Source organism: Convolutriloba macropyga, unplaced genomic scaffold, assembly GCF_964194025.1.
Source record: "Convolutriloba macropyga unplaced genomic scaffold, txConMacr16.3 SCAFFOLD_478, whole genome shotgun sequence".
NCBI lineage: Eukaryota > Metazoa > Xenacoelomorpha > Acoela > Convolutidae > Convolutriloba > Convolutriloba macropyga.
The window spans coordinates 76,273-93,246 of NW_027453633.1; the positions used below are offsets into that span (position 1 = coordinate 76,273).

Below are 16,974 nucleotides of genomic sequence, written 5' to 3' on the forward strand. Positions count from 1 at the left end.
GACGGCGACGTGTTCGTTCCAAACATTCATGAGCCGCAAAGTAACCCTGAAATTTTTGAGCCACTTTTTGAAAATAAAATAGCAGTTGAAAAGCCGTTCTCGAAAACTTTGATAACTCTTGAACAAATCAACGCCGGTTCTTGCTTGCTTTATTTTGGCAAATGGATAGATGCTGGAGAAACAGCTATGCCGCACTTTATTTTGCTCAGAGAGCTGATTTGGCCACTGCAGCAGAAAATATCTTCAATGAAAATTTTATTGCTAATAGTTCACGCCAGGGTATAGTCAGTACTAGGTCGCAGCACAATGATCAACTTAGTTTGACCCGAACATCATCTGAGGATAGCTGTGAGAAGTTACAAGAGGGTTTGTTAATTTCCCAACAGACATTCCTGCGAGGCGGCCAAAAATTGTAAAAGCCCGAAAGCAAAGGCAAACGCGGATAGATTTTCAGATGGGAGCAAAGGAGAAAAATCGACTACACCCGCAAAATGAGGTGAAAACTTTTTCTCCAAGATTTGAAAAGAAAACGCAAATGATGAAATAGACAAGAATGAAAGCGAGGATTGAAAATTTTTTTGCGACTGTTGGAGGCAGTGGCGATACTATACGGGAAGGTGAAAATTTTTTTGGAACTTTGCGTCAGCAGCTAGCGCCTGCAATATTTGAAAAGCTGACGGATCAAGTCTTCAATGCAGAAATAGCGGCAGCTGTTGAATCAGTTACTCATGATGTTTGTGACTATTCAACTGCTGAAGAATTAGTGATGTCTGAAACTTTCATTGTTGGCCAAGATGGAATTTGTGATGTTAATTTTGGCTTAGTTGAGAAGAAGTTGGAATAGCCAGATTGCAAGAAAAACAGTTCGTTAAACTCGAAGCCTCAATTACTCTACTCAAACGAGAAAACCTGGAAAGTGAGTTTCTTCTATGCTGAAAGTGACAAAATTTCATAGCAAAAAAAGCAAACAATAGCAAACAATAAAAAGCATATTGTTGAAAGCGCGGTTGAGCACTCACTGATGTTGGGGCAAAGAAAGGTTTCTACTGCAGAAGAAATCTTTTTCCGAAAAATTTCAACTAGCGAATCAGATTGTGAAGTGATGCAAATCCAAAAGGGAGAACATTGTAACAAAAAGTTGTTGTCACCTTCAAGGAAAAGTGATCTGCGGCTGAAATTGCCGAGTGGTGGTGGAAACTCTTGTACATTGGACTTTGGAGATAATGTAGTTGCAGCACACTTGGAGAGTTCTTATTCGAAGCAATCTAATGAACGTGAGCAGTGCACGGATTTTGAAGTGACGAAAAGAATAGGTACTGATCGAAATCAGTTGTTGATGGGCTTATCCGGCCAAGGACACAGAGTACAGCATAGAAAGGGCGTGCTGTGTAGTTCTCCTCCAAATTTGTTGAGGGCAACTGACGATCGTAGAAGTCTTGAATTGAAGTACCATGTATTGTTCAGGCTTAAGATTGGAAAACAAAATGACAGTCGAAAATAGAAGTGGAACAAACTGATTTCGGGTTGTCAGTGGTCCAGGGTAATTAGGCGCAAACGAAAGAAAATGTCGAAGAAGGAGACTGGAAGCGAACAACCCTTCAAGCATCGGAGGAAGAAAGAAGAAGTGGTAAAGTTGGTAAAGTTGAACTGTCTGATATGAGAGCTGGTAAGTCTAAATTGACTAGGCTGCAGTCCTTATGATTGAGAGTTATTATGTCATACATTTATTCAGTAGCTCATAAATGAATCAGTAATTCGGCTGTTTATAATGAAGTTCATATGCTCTAAAAGACAAAAACAATTGAAAAAGATGCCCAGTTTAATTGCAATTTTCGGTATTAGCTTAAGATTATACAGATTTAAAATTACTGTCTGCATAGAATTGTTTTGAATGTGAGCTTCTCTTCAGCCAGTGATTTGTTCCGAAAACAATTGGTTGACTGATTCACTTTTTTATATGATCCTGATTATGTATTCTAGTAATTTTTTAAAAACTTAGCGGTGAGCAATAACTATCCATCATTTACTGGAGCTCTATTTGATCGGTTCAAACTTACGTAGGTTCACTAAGTTAAAAAATAGTTCTCTGCGAATGGGAAAGTGTGCTAGTAACAATGGCCCGATGGATTTTTTTAAATTATTCCAGAGAATAATAGTCTAAGAGGGAGGAGTGTGGAATTTCCACTTCAAATCGTTGAACTTACATGACATTAAAACTTTAACATTGGGTGGTTAATTAGTCTGCAGAGTTTAGGAGCTAATCATGAGCATATTGACAATGTGAACAAAAGGAACGAACTTGAGCGACGTAATTTGGAGCGAATTGATTAATTGCTTGTATAGTAACCTTTGCATAATAATAAAATTTTCAGACACAGGCAAAATGAAACTCAGAGATCATTAAACGAAAGGAACAAAGTATGATTACATCAGAAAAAAAGAATGGAAGTGATCGGGAAAAGCAATAATATTTATTTATGAATTCCCACAAACCTCAAAAAATGCACCATATAAAAGCAATTTTTGTATAATAAAAAAAATTATTTATTAACTATAAGTAGCTACAATGTAGGTTTACCTGTTAGTGTTCTCAGGAAGGATGTAATGGTTATGTTAACTAGAAAAAATAACTGCTAAAGAAGGGATAAAAACAAATGATATATTTTGAAGGATTTGTCGGCCAAATTTGTTGAATTTTTCCCAGAAATAGGTCTTTTGTTTGCATCTAAAGATTACTCACAGCACGAGGAAGAGAGAATAACGAATAGCAGATAAGAGTACTTGTCACAAATTTTCTTATTTTTTAGGAAAAAGTGTTCTGTATAGTAAGATTTACACTTTTGCGAACCAATTATTTTTGTATTGCCAATGGTAGAAAAAAAGATTTTTGATAACTAAAACTGTTTTTTTATGGTGTAATCGGAGAAGTTTTTCGTTTCTTTGTTGAATAACAAGATGGTTTGGTATCAAAACGTGATTAAATAGATCAGAAGGTTGGTTGAAAGGAAGTGACTGAGGAATTGAAACTAAAAAAATAAACTGAATTGAACATTTGTTTGTTTCTTTATATAGTTGTAGTTTTGGGTCAAATGTCGCTAGGCAATCATAGTGAGCATCCAGTGGAATAATATTTTCAAAGTGAATTTGTGATAAAGGGGCACATGTGCCCTTTTGTGATCCTGAAATTCCTAGTTCCTGAAGTCCGATTGGCCTAAAACTTTAACTGGTGACTCTTTGGACAGTTACATGCAGAATGAGAAGAACAAGGGACTTTTTCCAGCATTTGAAACCGTTCATTTTGGCTTTTAAAACAAACAAAAAAGAGGCGACAACTTTTTTTTGCCTCTATGAAAGAAACAACACTCTTACCAGAATCAAAACGACATTCAAACGTGAAGAATGCGAATTAGTTTAATGGCATTAACGCTAATGAATATTCTACGAAGACAAAGGCAGAAAGATCTTAGTTTTCCCTGATTTTTTTGTCATTGTGATTATAAGAAGATAATTAAGAGTTGGTTAAAACAAACATTGCTAGATCCACAGGGAGAGCAAACGTACTCATGGGCTAAATCAGACAAGCATCAGTGACATGGAAATGATTAAAAACAGAATGCTTGTTGTTGTATAAAAATTGTTGAACATGAAACATAAATTTTTTGGGATCCTGAACTTATCAAAGCGAATTGCCCACGAAATTCCTGTCATATTGAGCAAACTTTTCTATGAGAAAAACTGCAGCGCGTGACTGAATTTCTACGCCCACTTTTGCCATTATACGTTAGGTCAAAATGTTCTAAAAGAACGACACGTTACATTTCGCTGATAAAAAGTGATAAGGTTGAGTACCCTTAAGCACAAGAAAAACCATCAGACGACAGAGAGCGAGTTTGAGAGAGAGAGAGACTTAAGAGTCTGAAAAACATCGGTTTGTCATTCAAATTTGAAAGAGAGAAAACTCACGTGGAGCAGTTGGTTCTCAGAGTGAGAAGACCAGAGTTGTTTAGTGATTTCTTTGCGAAAGAACTTAGTTTCGCAGTTGCAGTGATTGAAACTGCAAAGTTATTCAAAATTGTTGAATGCAAATATTATAAAATTCTGGCTAGTAACAAAGCTACTGGAAGACAGAATTTATTATAGTTATCTGGGGTAGGAAGTAAAGCGACGGATTTGTGGATACTTGCGGAGAGAGTGGTTGAATTGGTTTGATTTAGTGTAGACCATTAGTTATTTTTGATCGAAATTTTTGATTTAGGAATATATTCAAATAACTGTCTGTGGCAATAACATTACCTGTTGCTAGTTTTACGTATTTTGATTATTAATTCAATTATTCAGAGTGAAGTTTTCAAGCAGGTGAGAGAGCAACATTTTTTGGGACAACATAGTCCACCCCCTACAACAAGAGGAACCACCAAACAAATGTTTCGGAATTTTGATAGATTTTTTGGCGATAGCCAGTCCCCAGCTAGAAGCCTTCTAACATCCAAAGTACATCAATCTACAATTGCTGTGGTTTTCTTCGACAGAAAGATATTCACTCTTCTTTTTGCACATAATTTTGCTGGCTGAGATTTTTTTACAACGCCAATTCATTCAGCATTTCCTTAAACAAAAGAATATCACATTTACTTCTTTTCGAAGTAAATTTGGTTTGACAGCTGTTCTACTTTGTTTTTGTTTTTGTTTTTTTAAAGCTTTTTGTTTTTAAACAAACCTCATCTCAACAATTAGGGCTGCTCTCCGCTTGTTTTCCCATCCCTTAAAAACTTTCCGAGACTGACATTTTTACACTGGTATATATTAGTTAGGGATGATAGTATCACAAGAGATGTTATCTTTGAACAGAAGTGTTCATTGTTAGTTAAAATAATGGAAATAAATTTTTTACTCAAATTAAGTGCTCAGGTATGAGAATTAGGTTTAAAGTGTCAGAAGTTTTTTTTATTGTAAAGATTGTAAGGTCAGCTTTCTGGATAAGAAAAGCAGGCCACTTACATCACTGTTTTCATTCTGATTGTTAAATATGGCTATAACAATAAAAAAATGAAGGAGGGGAAAAATTAAAGCAAAAAGTATCAACAAATTCCTCTGTGTTGTGAAAATGTCACTGGAGACATTTTGAATTTCTTTGTTTCAATATTGCGAATTTTAGTGGTTGCGTTCCATGAAAACCCAAAAACGTTTTGAGGTTGAGGTATTTCAAGTCTGGCCTCAATTATTTTTCGTTTGCGATGAATTTCAGGAGTTGGTCAGAATTATTCATGAGGTTCCATTTCATGAGGTTAAAATCAATGAGTGAAAGACACTCTTGAGCTGCTGATAATGTTCACATTGTTTTCAACGTTTCCTGTTGAGTTATAAAAGTCGTCAACAAAGACACTACGCTAGCATGAGAAAAATTGGTCTGGATTGTCACAATCTCAAGGACACAGAGCGCAGGACGCTATGCACCAATCTTTGACGGATGTGTTTGTTTTCTCTGATTTCGCGATTTCGGCATTGAGATTTTAGAGGAACCGATGGAACGCACGATCAATAAGTGCAGCTTTATTTGCATAAACATCTGCTCGAGGTCGGCTGAAACTGCTAATTGCTGCTGGCGGAATCTAAAGACAACTTCAAAAGGAGTATTCAACAAATGGGGGTCCCTTCAGGAGGCTTGACTTCAAGCGTTTATCCTAAACACTTTGCTTGCCTTGATGGCTATGTAAAAATTACTGAATTTGTTACAATGAAACCAGATGGCCAGGAAGGTACAAAGATGTTGTTCGATTTTTGTAGCTTTGTGAAAAACTCAGTATCCTATGATGATGAAAACCGATTTGTGTTTTGAGCACTGGATTCTGCTCATACAAAGTAATGCTTTTCTTGCTGCGCAAATCCCTGCTAAAGGATTTTCGACAACCCAAGGTGTCCTTTAGTTAACTTATATGCAATGGATCAGTTGATTATTGCGATTGCCGATGAGTTTGGAGACTTAATTGTGATCATCACAAGGGGACAAAATCAGCTGCAGATGATAAAAACTCTCCAAAAACTTGCTGAGCTCATTAGTGCAAACATGACTCATATTCATATCTGGAATACTTCGTCATATCAGGAGGTTTCAACGATACCGGAGAACAATCTTTCTCTTTTTTCGTCTGATAGCGCCAGATAGTCATGTTACCAAAACGGTTCATATCGATGTCAAAATAATGGACTGCAGATTGAATGAGGAAGCTTTGACAACTTCTGTTCTCGAGATACACATGTGTCAGGCGCCTTTTTTTCTCTTAGACCGTTGATCTGGTAAAAATGCTATCTGACTTTAGCCATGCAAATGAACAGATATAAAGGTTGTCGGGGTTATTTCTATTACTTGTTGTCAGAATTAAAATTTTTTGTAAGAAAGTTGTCTTGAAGCATTGTGTGGTGCGTTTTGCAGCAGTCTTCAGTGTCACAAAAATTTTTGATGTGCTGTGTTGTACTGTGGTTTCCAAAAGAATCGAAACACGATTTTGGTTTTCTCACTTGCTTTTGTCTCTCAGTTAAAAACGAATTAGTCATAAAAATATTTGTATAATTATTAACAACTGTCACGGTTTGAACAAATTACACCTTTGAAATAACACGGTTGAAAGCTCGTTGATACGTTGAACCAATAATTGTAAATTGGGCGGATTCTTCTGATCTGATTGCTTCCAAAAGTCATTAGAGTTTTTGAATGATTGCTTGATCAACGAGCTGATGCAAGAAACTTAAGCAGAACTCCGCAAACATGTACATAAATTAAAAACACTCAAAAGTCTCCTGAAGTATAGAACAAATCTCTTTTCAAACAGTGTTTATTCGTTTCAAGCGAACCGGTGTTAGAAACTTGATGAAGCCTTATTAAAAATTTATTGTAGAGTTTATGTCACACATGAATCAGGTTGCTTGAATCAAATTGTTTGAGCGTTTCCACTAAGTTCAGGAGGAAATTAGAAGTGTTTTGTCAGTGTCCGAAAATTTTCAGTTGTCCTGGTTTTCCGCTTCGGTGTCAAACAAGTGCCAATTTTTCGAGAGCGACATTGACAACAAAAATAGGATGACAAAAATTTTCTCAAGTCATGCTTACGCAGTTGCCAACAGACAGTCAATCCAGGCGTACCTGTCAACATAGCCTCCGCAATAGAAGTGGCTGCAAGTGAATCATTTTCCTTCTGGCGACATTCAAGAGCGACCAATTTTCTCTCGAATTCTCTTGTTAGGAAGCTGACTGCTGCGGACTGTATCGGAGTTGGGAATTGTTAATTGAATCAAGACAATTATGCTAACTGAGAATAACATGGAATAAAGGAAAACGACCGTCAGTTACTGCTAAAGGTAAGTTGAAAACACAGCAGTTAACTCCAGAGGACAAGGTATTATTCATTGTATAAGGGTGCTGGCACTTGACACGAAATGAGTTGTGATGGTAAGTTTTGAGCCAAATCGCTGTGGGCAAAATTTGATTGAAGCCTTCTATGGCCCTCTTGCTCTTGGTGCAGCAATAATGAGGAAAGTTTTGCTGTATGAACCAGTCTAAGCCCGCGGAGAGAACACTTTGGACGATAATGTTTTCTTAGTATGAATTTGATCTCTGCTGTTGCTAAATATCATCATTCAGGTGTCAAGTGCTTGTTTGCTATATTGCTTGAAAACAGGTTTCCCTTTTTTTCGAAGGTGGTCTTTTTTTCTGATGTAGTCTTCCGTACCTTGTGAGCTCAAATGAGAGCAAAGTATTTCCGAGTCAAATGATGATTCTTTTTCTAAAACGTCTGGACTTGCAAAATCGTATTTTACTTCGATATCATTGATAATTTCCACAACCGGATATGAAAAAAATCAGTTTCTGACTTCTTTTTTTTTCAGCATCGTTTTGTTGTTCAGATGTTTTAACTGAGGATTCACAGAGACGTGCTCGTGACCTATAGGGTTGTTTACTGAGTACTTCGTCTGCTGTTTAGAGGATTTCATACTTTAGTTATTGTTGCTGTACATTCTGCAGATATAGCAAAGTCACTGAAGTCGTCCTGGTGCACAGAGAAAATTTTTTTTCCTCGAAGAACTGTAACACTTTCTAACCAATCCTGTCAGCACTTTCCAAAAACACCTGACAGAACAAAACCAAAATCTAAAAATCAAAATCTAAATCATTCTTTCTAAATTTTAACTACAACCAACTCAATATCTAATAAACACTTCGAAGTTATCACGTGAAGCTTACCTGATTCTACCTGAGCCCTGAACATGACCGCAACCTACCTGACACCTAACCACAAACTGCCCAATACCTATTTGAAAACTTAACGAATACCACCTGAAACTTACCTCATAACATTCTGAAACCCAATAAGAACTTAGTTGAGAAGCAATGCTGCTTGCATTATCAAAACTAACACTACCCACCACCTTGCAAACGTATACGTCAGAAGAACGCAGCAACTCTGGACAAAAACTATGAGTAAACGCTGCTGAAAAACGAGTCGTTACGCCAGTTATGCAAAAAAGGGAATGTGGATGAAACCAATCCTTTGTTAAAATAGGATAGCGCAAGAAGAAATTGTTGCAAAATCATCCAAATTATGTCTCCAACGGGAACAAATATCATCAATTTCTATCTCACGCAAAACACATTTTCTTCAAAATCTGTTGAATTGAATATTTACTTTCTTTTACTTAGTTTATAAGAATTTCTTTGAAGAATTTCAGTCTTCCAGTTAGCCAACAAAATTTTCATTGAAAATGATAGAACTGGATTCTTCTTTTTGAAATAACGTGAAACAAAACAGTCTCGTCAAAGCTATTTTTTCTTCGTATACTGAAAGTACTGGTACTTTCAGTAGACGAAGCAAAGTTAGCTTTAACGAGACTGTTTGTTTATCGATCAGGTTATTTCAATGACTTTAATTTACAGCAAGCAGAATGAAGACTAAGAGAGATTCGATTCAGCAAATCCTTGTTCATTTGCAGGTTAGTGCAGAAAACGGTGTCGACTTAAAACGGGGTAAAGCAGAAAGATAGCCCGTACACTTTTTGGCATGCAAGTCATGTATGTTTATGCAGAAGTTTCACGTTATTTCATATAAGAAATCAACGCCAAGAGTCGCAAATCATGCGAAAATTGGCAAGTCTTACAAAAATTCAACGCATTTGTTTTCAATAACCTTTATTTAATCTGATTTAACTTCACAAGGAATAGAATAGAAGTAAAAGGTAGATTGCGCAGTGATATACGAGGTTTTGACATGCAGTAGGTGAGAGGTCGAACACGTGTAAGTGCTTTTTTTTGTAAGAAATGCGGTAAATGCGATGGAAAAAAATCACCACTAAAACCGCAAATCGCAAATCTTAAAAAAATTCACCGCTAAAAACCGCAAATTTTACCGAAATTCACAGCTATCGCCGCATTCATCGCAAAAAGATGCGGGCGCTTTGCGGTGAAATTTATATTTTTTTTTCACCGCTGTTCACCTCAATTTTTACAATATTTTTTGACAGAAACTCGAACCGGGAAAACTTAATCTTGTGTTTATTGACAAATGTAACCTAAATTTTTTCATTGATGTGGTGCAATAGATTTAAAAATTAAAGTTATTGTAATCCAAAAAAATAATAATAATTAACCATGGCAACACCAGATTGCTTTCTGAAAACATAACAAAACTTTCAGGCAGTTTAATTGGAGAAAAAGTTTATTTATGAGATCTTGAAACGATACGATCCAAAATTTGAAGCTTAAACCGGTCATGCAGCACTTATTGGTTCTAAGTTATTTCAGAAAGAAGAATATAGTTCTTTCGTCTTTTTTTTCTGATGTAGTTTTCCGTAACTTGTGAGCTCAAATGAGAGCAAAGTATTTCCGAGTCAAATGATGATTCTTTTTCTAAAACGTCTGGACTTACAAATTCGTATTTTACTTCGATATCATTGAGAATTTCCACAACCGGATATGAAAAAAAAATCAGTTTCTGATTTCACTTTTGTTCATCATCTTTTTGTTGTTCAGATGTTTTAACTGAGGATTCACAGAGACGTGCTCGTGACCTATAGGGTTGTTTACTGAGTACTTCGTCTTCGGTTTAGAGGATTTCATACTTTAGTTATTGTTGCTGTACATTCTGCAGATATAGCAAAGTCACTGAAGTTGTCACAGAGAAAATTTTTTTCCTCGAAGAACTGTAACACCTTCCAACCAATCCTGTCAGCACTTTCCAAACCCACCTGACAGAAGAAAACCAAAATCTACCTGAAAAATATATCTGAAAACATAAAACGATTTCAATCAATAGAACCAGTGTTCTTTCTAAATTTTAACTACAACCATCTCAATATCTATTAAAGACTTCGGAGTTATCACGTGAAGCTTACCTGATTATACCTGAGCCCTGAACATGACCGCAATCTACCTGACACCTAACCGCAAACTACCTGATACCTACTTGAAAACTTAACGAATACCACCTGAAACTTACCTCATAACATTCTGAAACCTAACAAGGACTTATTTGAGAAGCAATGCTGCTTGCATTATCAAAACTAACACTACCCACCACCTTGCAAACTTATACGTCAGAAGAACGCAGCAACTCTGGACAAAAACTATGAGTAAACGCTGCTGAAAAACGAGTCGTTACGCCAATTATGCAAAAAAGGGAACGTGGATGAAACCAATCGTTTGGTGAAATAGGATAGCGCGAGAAGAAATTGTTGCCAAAATATGTCTGCAACGGGAACAAATATCATCAATTTCCATCTCACGCAAAACACATTTTCTTCAAAAAAATTGGCCGTCAGTTGAATTAAATATTTACTTTCTTTTACTTAGTTTATAAGAATTTCTTTGAAGAATTTCAGTCTTCCAGTAAGCCAATCAAATTTTATTGAAAATGATAGAACTGGATTCTTCTTTTTGAAATAAAATGAAACAAAACAGTCTCGTCAAAGCTATTTTTTCTTCGTATACTGAAAGTACTGGTACTTTAAGTAGACGAAGCAAAGTGAGCGTTAACGAGACTGTTTGTTTATCGATCAGGTTATTCCAATGACTTTAAATTACAGCAAAGAGAATAAAGACTAAGAGAGATTCGATTCAGCAAATCCTTGTTCATTTGCAGATTAGTGCAGAAAACGGTGTCGACTTAAAACGGGGTAGAGCAGAAAGATAGCCCGTACACTTTTTGGCATGCAAGTCATGTATGTTTATGCAGAAGTTTCACGTTATTTCATAAAAGAAATCAACGCCAAGAGTCGCAAATCATACAAAAATTTGCAGCGAAAATTGGCAAGTCTTACAAAAATTCAACGCATTTGTTTTCAATAACGTTTATTTAATCTGATTTAACTTCACAAGGAATAGAATAGAAGTAAAAGGTAGATTGCGCAGTGATATACGAGGTTTTGACATGCAGTAGGTGAGAGGTCGAACACGTGCAATTGCTATTTTTGTAAGAAATGCGGTAAATGCGCTGAAAAAAAATCACCGCTAAAACCGCAAATCGCGATTCTTAATAAAATTCACCGCTAAAAACCGCAAATCTTACCAAAATTCTCAGCTATCGCCGCTTTCATCGCAAAAAGATAATGGCGCTTTGCGGTGAAAATTTTTTTTTCACCGCTGTTCACCTCAGTTTTTACAATATTTTTTTGACAAAAATTCGAACCGGGAAAACTTAATCTTGTGTTTATTAACAAATGTAACCTAAATTTTTTATTGATGTGGTGGAACAGATTTAAAAATTAAAGTTATTGTAATCCAAAAAAAATAATAATAATTAACCATGGCAACACCAGATTGTTTTCTGAAAACAAAACAAAACTTACAGACAGTTTAAGTGGTGAAAGAGTTTATTTATGAGATCTTGAAACGATACGATCCAAAAATTAAAGCTTAAACCGGTCATGCAGCACTTATTGGTTCTAAGTTATTTCAGAAAGAAGAATATAGTTCTATCGTCTTTTTTTTCTGATGTAGTTTTCCGTACCTTGTGAGCTCAAATGAGAGCAAAGTATTTCCGAGTCAAATGATGATTCTTTTTCTAAAACGTCTGGACTTACCAATTCGTATTTTACTTCGATATCATTAAGAATTTCCACAACCGGATATGAAAAAAAAATCAGTTTCTGATTTCACTTTTGTTCATCATCTTTTTGTTGTTCAGATGTTTTAACTGAGGATTCACAGAGACGTGCTCGTGACCTTTAGGGCTGTTTATTGAGTACTTCGTCTGCTTTTTAGAGGATTTCATACTTTAGTTATTGTTGCTGTACATTCTGCAGATATAGCAAAGTCACTGAAGTCGTCCTGGTGCACAGAGAAAATTTTTTTCCTCGAAGAACTGTAACACTTTCTAACCAATCCTGTCTGCACTTGCCAAACCCACCTGACAGAAGAAAACCAAAATCTACCATAAAAATCTACCTTCACCGCTAAAAACCACAAGTCTTACAAAAAATCAACGCAATTGTTTTCAATAACGTTTATTTAATCTGATTTAACTTCAAAAGCAATAGAATAGAAGTGAGTGGTAGATTGCGCAGTGATATAAGAGGTTTTGTCAAGCAGTTGGTGAGAGGCTCGAACACGAGTAAGTGCTTTTTGTAAAAAACGCGGTGAATGCGATGAAAAAAATTCACCGCTAAAAACCGCAAATCTTACTAAAATTCAAAGCTAAAAACCTCAAATCTTACAAATATTCACCGCTCAAAACCACAAGTCTTACAAAAATTCAGCGCATTTGTTTTCAATAACGTTTATTTAATCTGAGTTAACTTCACAAGGAATAGAATAGAAGTAAGTGGTAGATTGCGCAGTGATATAAGAGGTTTTGACATGCAGTAGGTGAGAGTTTCGAACACGAGTAAGTGCTTTTTTTGTAAAAAAAACACGTTGAATGCGATGAAAAAAAATTCACCGCTGAAAACCGCAAATCCTACCAAAATTCACCGCTAAAAACCGCAAATTTTACCAAAATTTACAGCTATCGCCGCATTCATCGCAAAAATATGCGGGCGCTTTGCGTGGAAATTTTTTTTTCACCGCTATTCATCTCCATTTTTACATTAATTTTTCGACAGAACCTCGAACCGGGAAAGCTTAACCTTGTGTTTTTTAACAAATATAGCCTAAATTATTTATTGATGTGTTGCAATAGATTTAAAAATTAAAATTTATGTAATCCAAAAAAAAAATCTTTTTTCTTGAGAAAACAATCAATAATAACTAACCATGGCAACACCAAAGTGTTTTCTGAAAACATAACAAAACTTTCAGGCAGTTTGAGTTGGAGAAAGAGTTTATTTATGAGATCTTGAAACGATAAGATCCATAACTTATAGTTTAAACCGGTCATGCAACACTTATTGGTTTTAAGTTATTTCAGAAAGAAGAATATAGTTCTATCGTTTTCGGTGAATAATTGATTGGCTAACTGGAAGACAAAAATTCTTCAAAGAAATCTTTAAAAACTAAATATTAGAATGTAAAATATTAATTCAAATAGCGGCCAATTTTTTGAGAAATAGTGTGTTTTGCATGAGATAGAAATTGATGATATTTAACGGGAAAAACGGTCTGTCAGTTTTCTGCGACCAGTTGAAGCTTTCAATTTTGATGGCACTTTTTTGTCCGAGATATGTTTATTTATATTCTATATTTGAGAGTTTTCAAAATTAGAATATCAATAAACATAACTCGGACAAAATATTGCTATCAAAATTCAGACCAATTTGTATCGTATCAAAGCCTGTTCATCATGTTTTTGAGAGATTTATTGATTGTATTGGTTGATACAAGTTCAGGCGTTTTAGGTTTTCAAATAATGCTTTTTAATTATCAAAAAAGTTTGCCCATTCCTCTACAATTTTGTAAGGAATTCCTCGCTATTCATTAAATTCGTTCAAACAACTTCAGAACTCCCAATAGATGAAAACGGTGCAACTCACCAAAAAATATCTAAGCATCATAAATAGTGAGAATCAGTAATATTTTTTACCAAAGCCTGACCTTAGGCAAAACAAAACCCTGGGTCGAAGTGTCAACGCTGAAAATTGCTAGAAAAAAGTAAGATTTGTGATGATTGCGGTGAAAATATGTAAGAGTTGCAATTTTTAGAGTTGAGTGCGGTGAAAGCGTTGAAAGAAAAGAATTCGACGCTAAGAATCACAAATCCTACAAAAATTTACAGCGAAAATAGGCAAGTCTTACAAAAAATCAACGCATTTCTTTTCAATAAGGTTTATTGAATCTGATTTAAAATCACAAGGAATAGAAATAAAGTAAGTGATGGATTGCACAGCGGTATATGTGGTTGTTGACATACTGGAGGTGAGAAGTTGAAACCTGCATAAGTGCAGTTTTTGTAAGAAATTCAGTGAACGAGGTGAAAAAGAAGTTTCACCGCTAAAAACAGCAAGTCTTACGAAAATTCACCGCTATCACCGCATTCATCGCAAAAATATGCGGGCGCTTTGTGGTGAAAACTGTTTTTCCCCGCTATTCACCGCAACTTTTACATTATTTCCGACAGAACCTCGACCCAGCAATGTTTAATTTTTTATTTTGTAACAAATATAATCTAAATTTTTTATTAAAGTGGTACAAAAGCTTTATAAAGTAAAATTATTGTAATCCAAAAAAAAATATTTTTGTTTCTCCAGAAAACAATTAAAAACATTTAATTATGGCGACACCAAAGTGTTCTCTGAAAACATATCAATACTTTCAGGCAGTTTGAGTTGGAGAAACAGTTTGTTTATGAGATCTTGAAACGATATGAGCCAAAACTTAAAGCTAAAACCAGCCATGCAGCACTTATTGGTTTTGGAAATGATGTTTGCAGAGAAGTTCGCTTTACAACTGACTACAAAAAATTAACAGATGCCATGATTCCGCCATCAAATTATTCCCAAAAGTAAGTAATTGCTACGGTTTGACGATTTATTTTGGTTTATAAATGTGACAGGTCATTAATTGCTCTCAAACGAAGTTTGTAGTAATTATATTAGTCCTGTCGGTTTTTTTTGCAATTTTTCGCTTGACAAATTTTTCGTCTGAGGCTTTTGAATTTTCGTCCTCACAAACAGAAAAAAATTTTGTAGCGCCCAGCGGGCACTAAGTGCTCTTAGAGCCTTTCAGCTCTGGTTCAGCTCAAACTGTTTTCGAGACTTATACTTATTGTGTGAAGGGCGGTTTTTAGAGGTTGAAGACACCCACTGTTGACCCCCACTATTGCAAAATCCCCCACCACCGCGTTGTTGTCCCCCAACCCAATGGAAAGTCTTTTTAGCCATGGATTAGTTTTCAACTTTTATTATCAGAAATTTTAGCAGTTTTTTATGCAACTTTTTTTCAAGTTTTTGATTTTTTTTGTCAATTTTTTTAGGTTTCTCCAGCCCCAATAGCCATATAATCTGCTCTATGGTTGGATGATAGGTTACTGCATATCTTCTAGAAGTAATGAAATGTTTTTCAAGATTTTAATATCAGCAATTTTTAAAAAAATATTTGCAGTTTTTCCAAGTTTTTTGAAACTTTTTGAGTTTTTTATCATTTTTTCGGCACCAGGGTGCTAGAGACCTACTCCGAAGTTTGATGATCAGCTGCTGCATAGCTTCTAGAGTTTATGGAATGGTTATCAAAATTTTAAGGACTCCAGCTTTAGCAATTCTTTGATAAAGTTTGTTTTCTTTTCAAATTTTCGGAAAGTTAATATGTTCCAAGTTTATGGATCTATATGAGCCAGTGTAACTATTTACAGCATGAAATAGGGATACTGGATAGTCTCTTGAGACAATGAAATGGTCCCAAAGAACTTAAGGTTGTGAATTCTAGTTTTGAACATCTGGAAGCTTTTCTTTTAAATTTTGCAATATTTTGCAAATCTTTTAAATATCAGTTTTTTATTTGATTTATTTATTAAGAAGGCTAGAAAACTAGAAAGTTGCTGAGTTGAATCAAGCTGAAGCTAGCCTCACTAAACCGTGGATAGCTACTGACGAAGGCAACCGCTCGCCCGTCGTTTGAGAGCAATTCGGCCGACGTTAGTCGGTTATGCTTAATAGCCGCCCTCATCTTCTCAGCCGGCTTTTATAAAGATCCTAATTTGTTTATAAAGATCCTAAGAATTTGAATTGTATTGGGGCGCTGTCTTTTTTTAAAGATCTGTTCACAGATTTTCATGATTTTTGAAGTCAAATTGGAGTAGTGATTTTGGTAACGCCGAAACAGGAAATGGAGCGAAAAATTGAGTGGTTTTGCGGCGTGAAAATTTTTCGCTCTAATTTTAAAGCGGAGTGAGAAATCGGTGTTTTCAACAAAAATTGGCTTTCTCGCTAGTGGTTTTTTTGATCACATGCGGCAACTTCACTTTGATTTTTACTGTTTTTTCGATTTTTCTGATCAGATTTTTTTCCAAATTGTTTTTCCAAACCTTTCATAGTTCATTATTGGCCTAGTTATTTGTGAAAATCAGATTGAAATTTCTCCCTAGTGGTTTTTTGTTCTCGCTAGCGGCATTTTGACATTATTTTCTGTTTTTTTTTTGTTTTTGTATCTGATTTTTTTTAGAAATGGTTTTCCCAATTCACTCATAGTCCGTTTTAGGTCTCATTTTTTGTTTAGTCAATAAAAATTCTTTCAATTGTACGTCAGGACTTGTCCTGATATGTTTTTTTACTTTGTCGAACTTTTTTTCGCTTTAACTTTTTGCCGCTTTTTGACATTTTGCGTGAAATTTTTTTGACTTCTCTAGGCTAGTTTCACTCTTCTGCCACTCTACTAAAAGTCCTCTAAAACAGCAGCTGTTCAGCAAAGCAATTCAAAATGAAGATAGTCATTATAAAAATTCATAGTCGAAATAGAAACGGGATAAACCCATAAAGCCTATATTTCGATGCCCGGTACTTGAATTTTGTTCTCATAACTTTTAGTTACTATCTATAATGCTTATTGGTATTCATACTAGAACC

General features: G+C 35.3%; 1 protein-coding gene across 1 annotated transcript in view; it reads left to right on the plus strand.

Annotated features, from left to right (window-relative positions):
- LOC142358432 (uncharacterized) overlaps positions 1-14,918 on the plus strand; it is a gene marked incomplete at its 3' end in the record, with an annotated part of 31,834 nt that extends 16,916 nt beyond the window's left edge. Inside the window, exon 3 of the mRNA XM_075409831.1 lies at positions 14,733-14,918. Within this exon, the coding sequence (XP_075265946.1) occupies positions 14,733-14,918 (186 nt within the window). The remainder of the gene's footprint in view (positions 1-14,732) is intronic.
- Between the last annotated feature and the right edge of the window lie 2,056 nt (positions 14,919-16,974).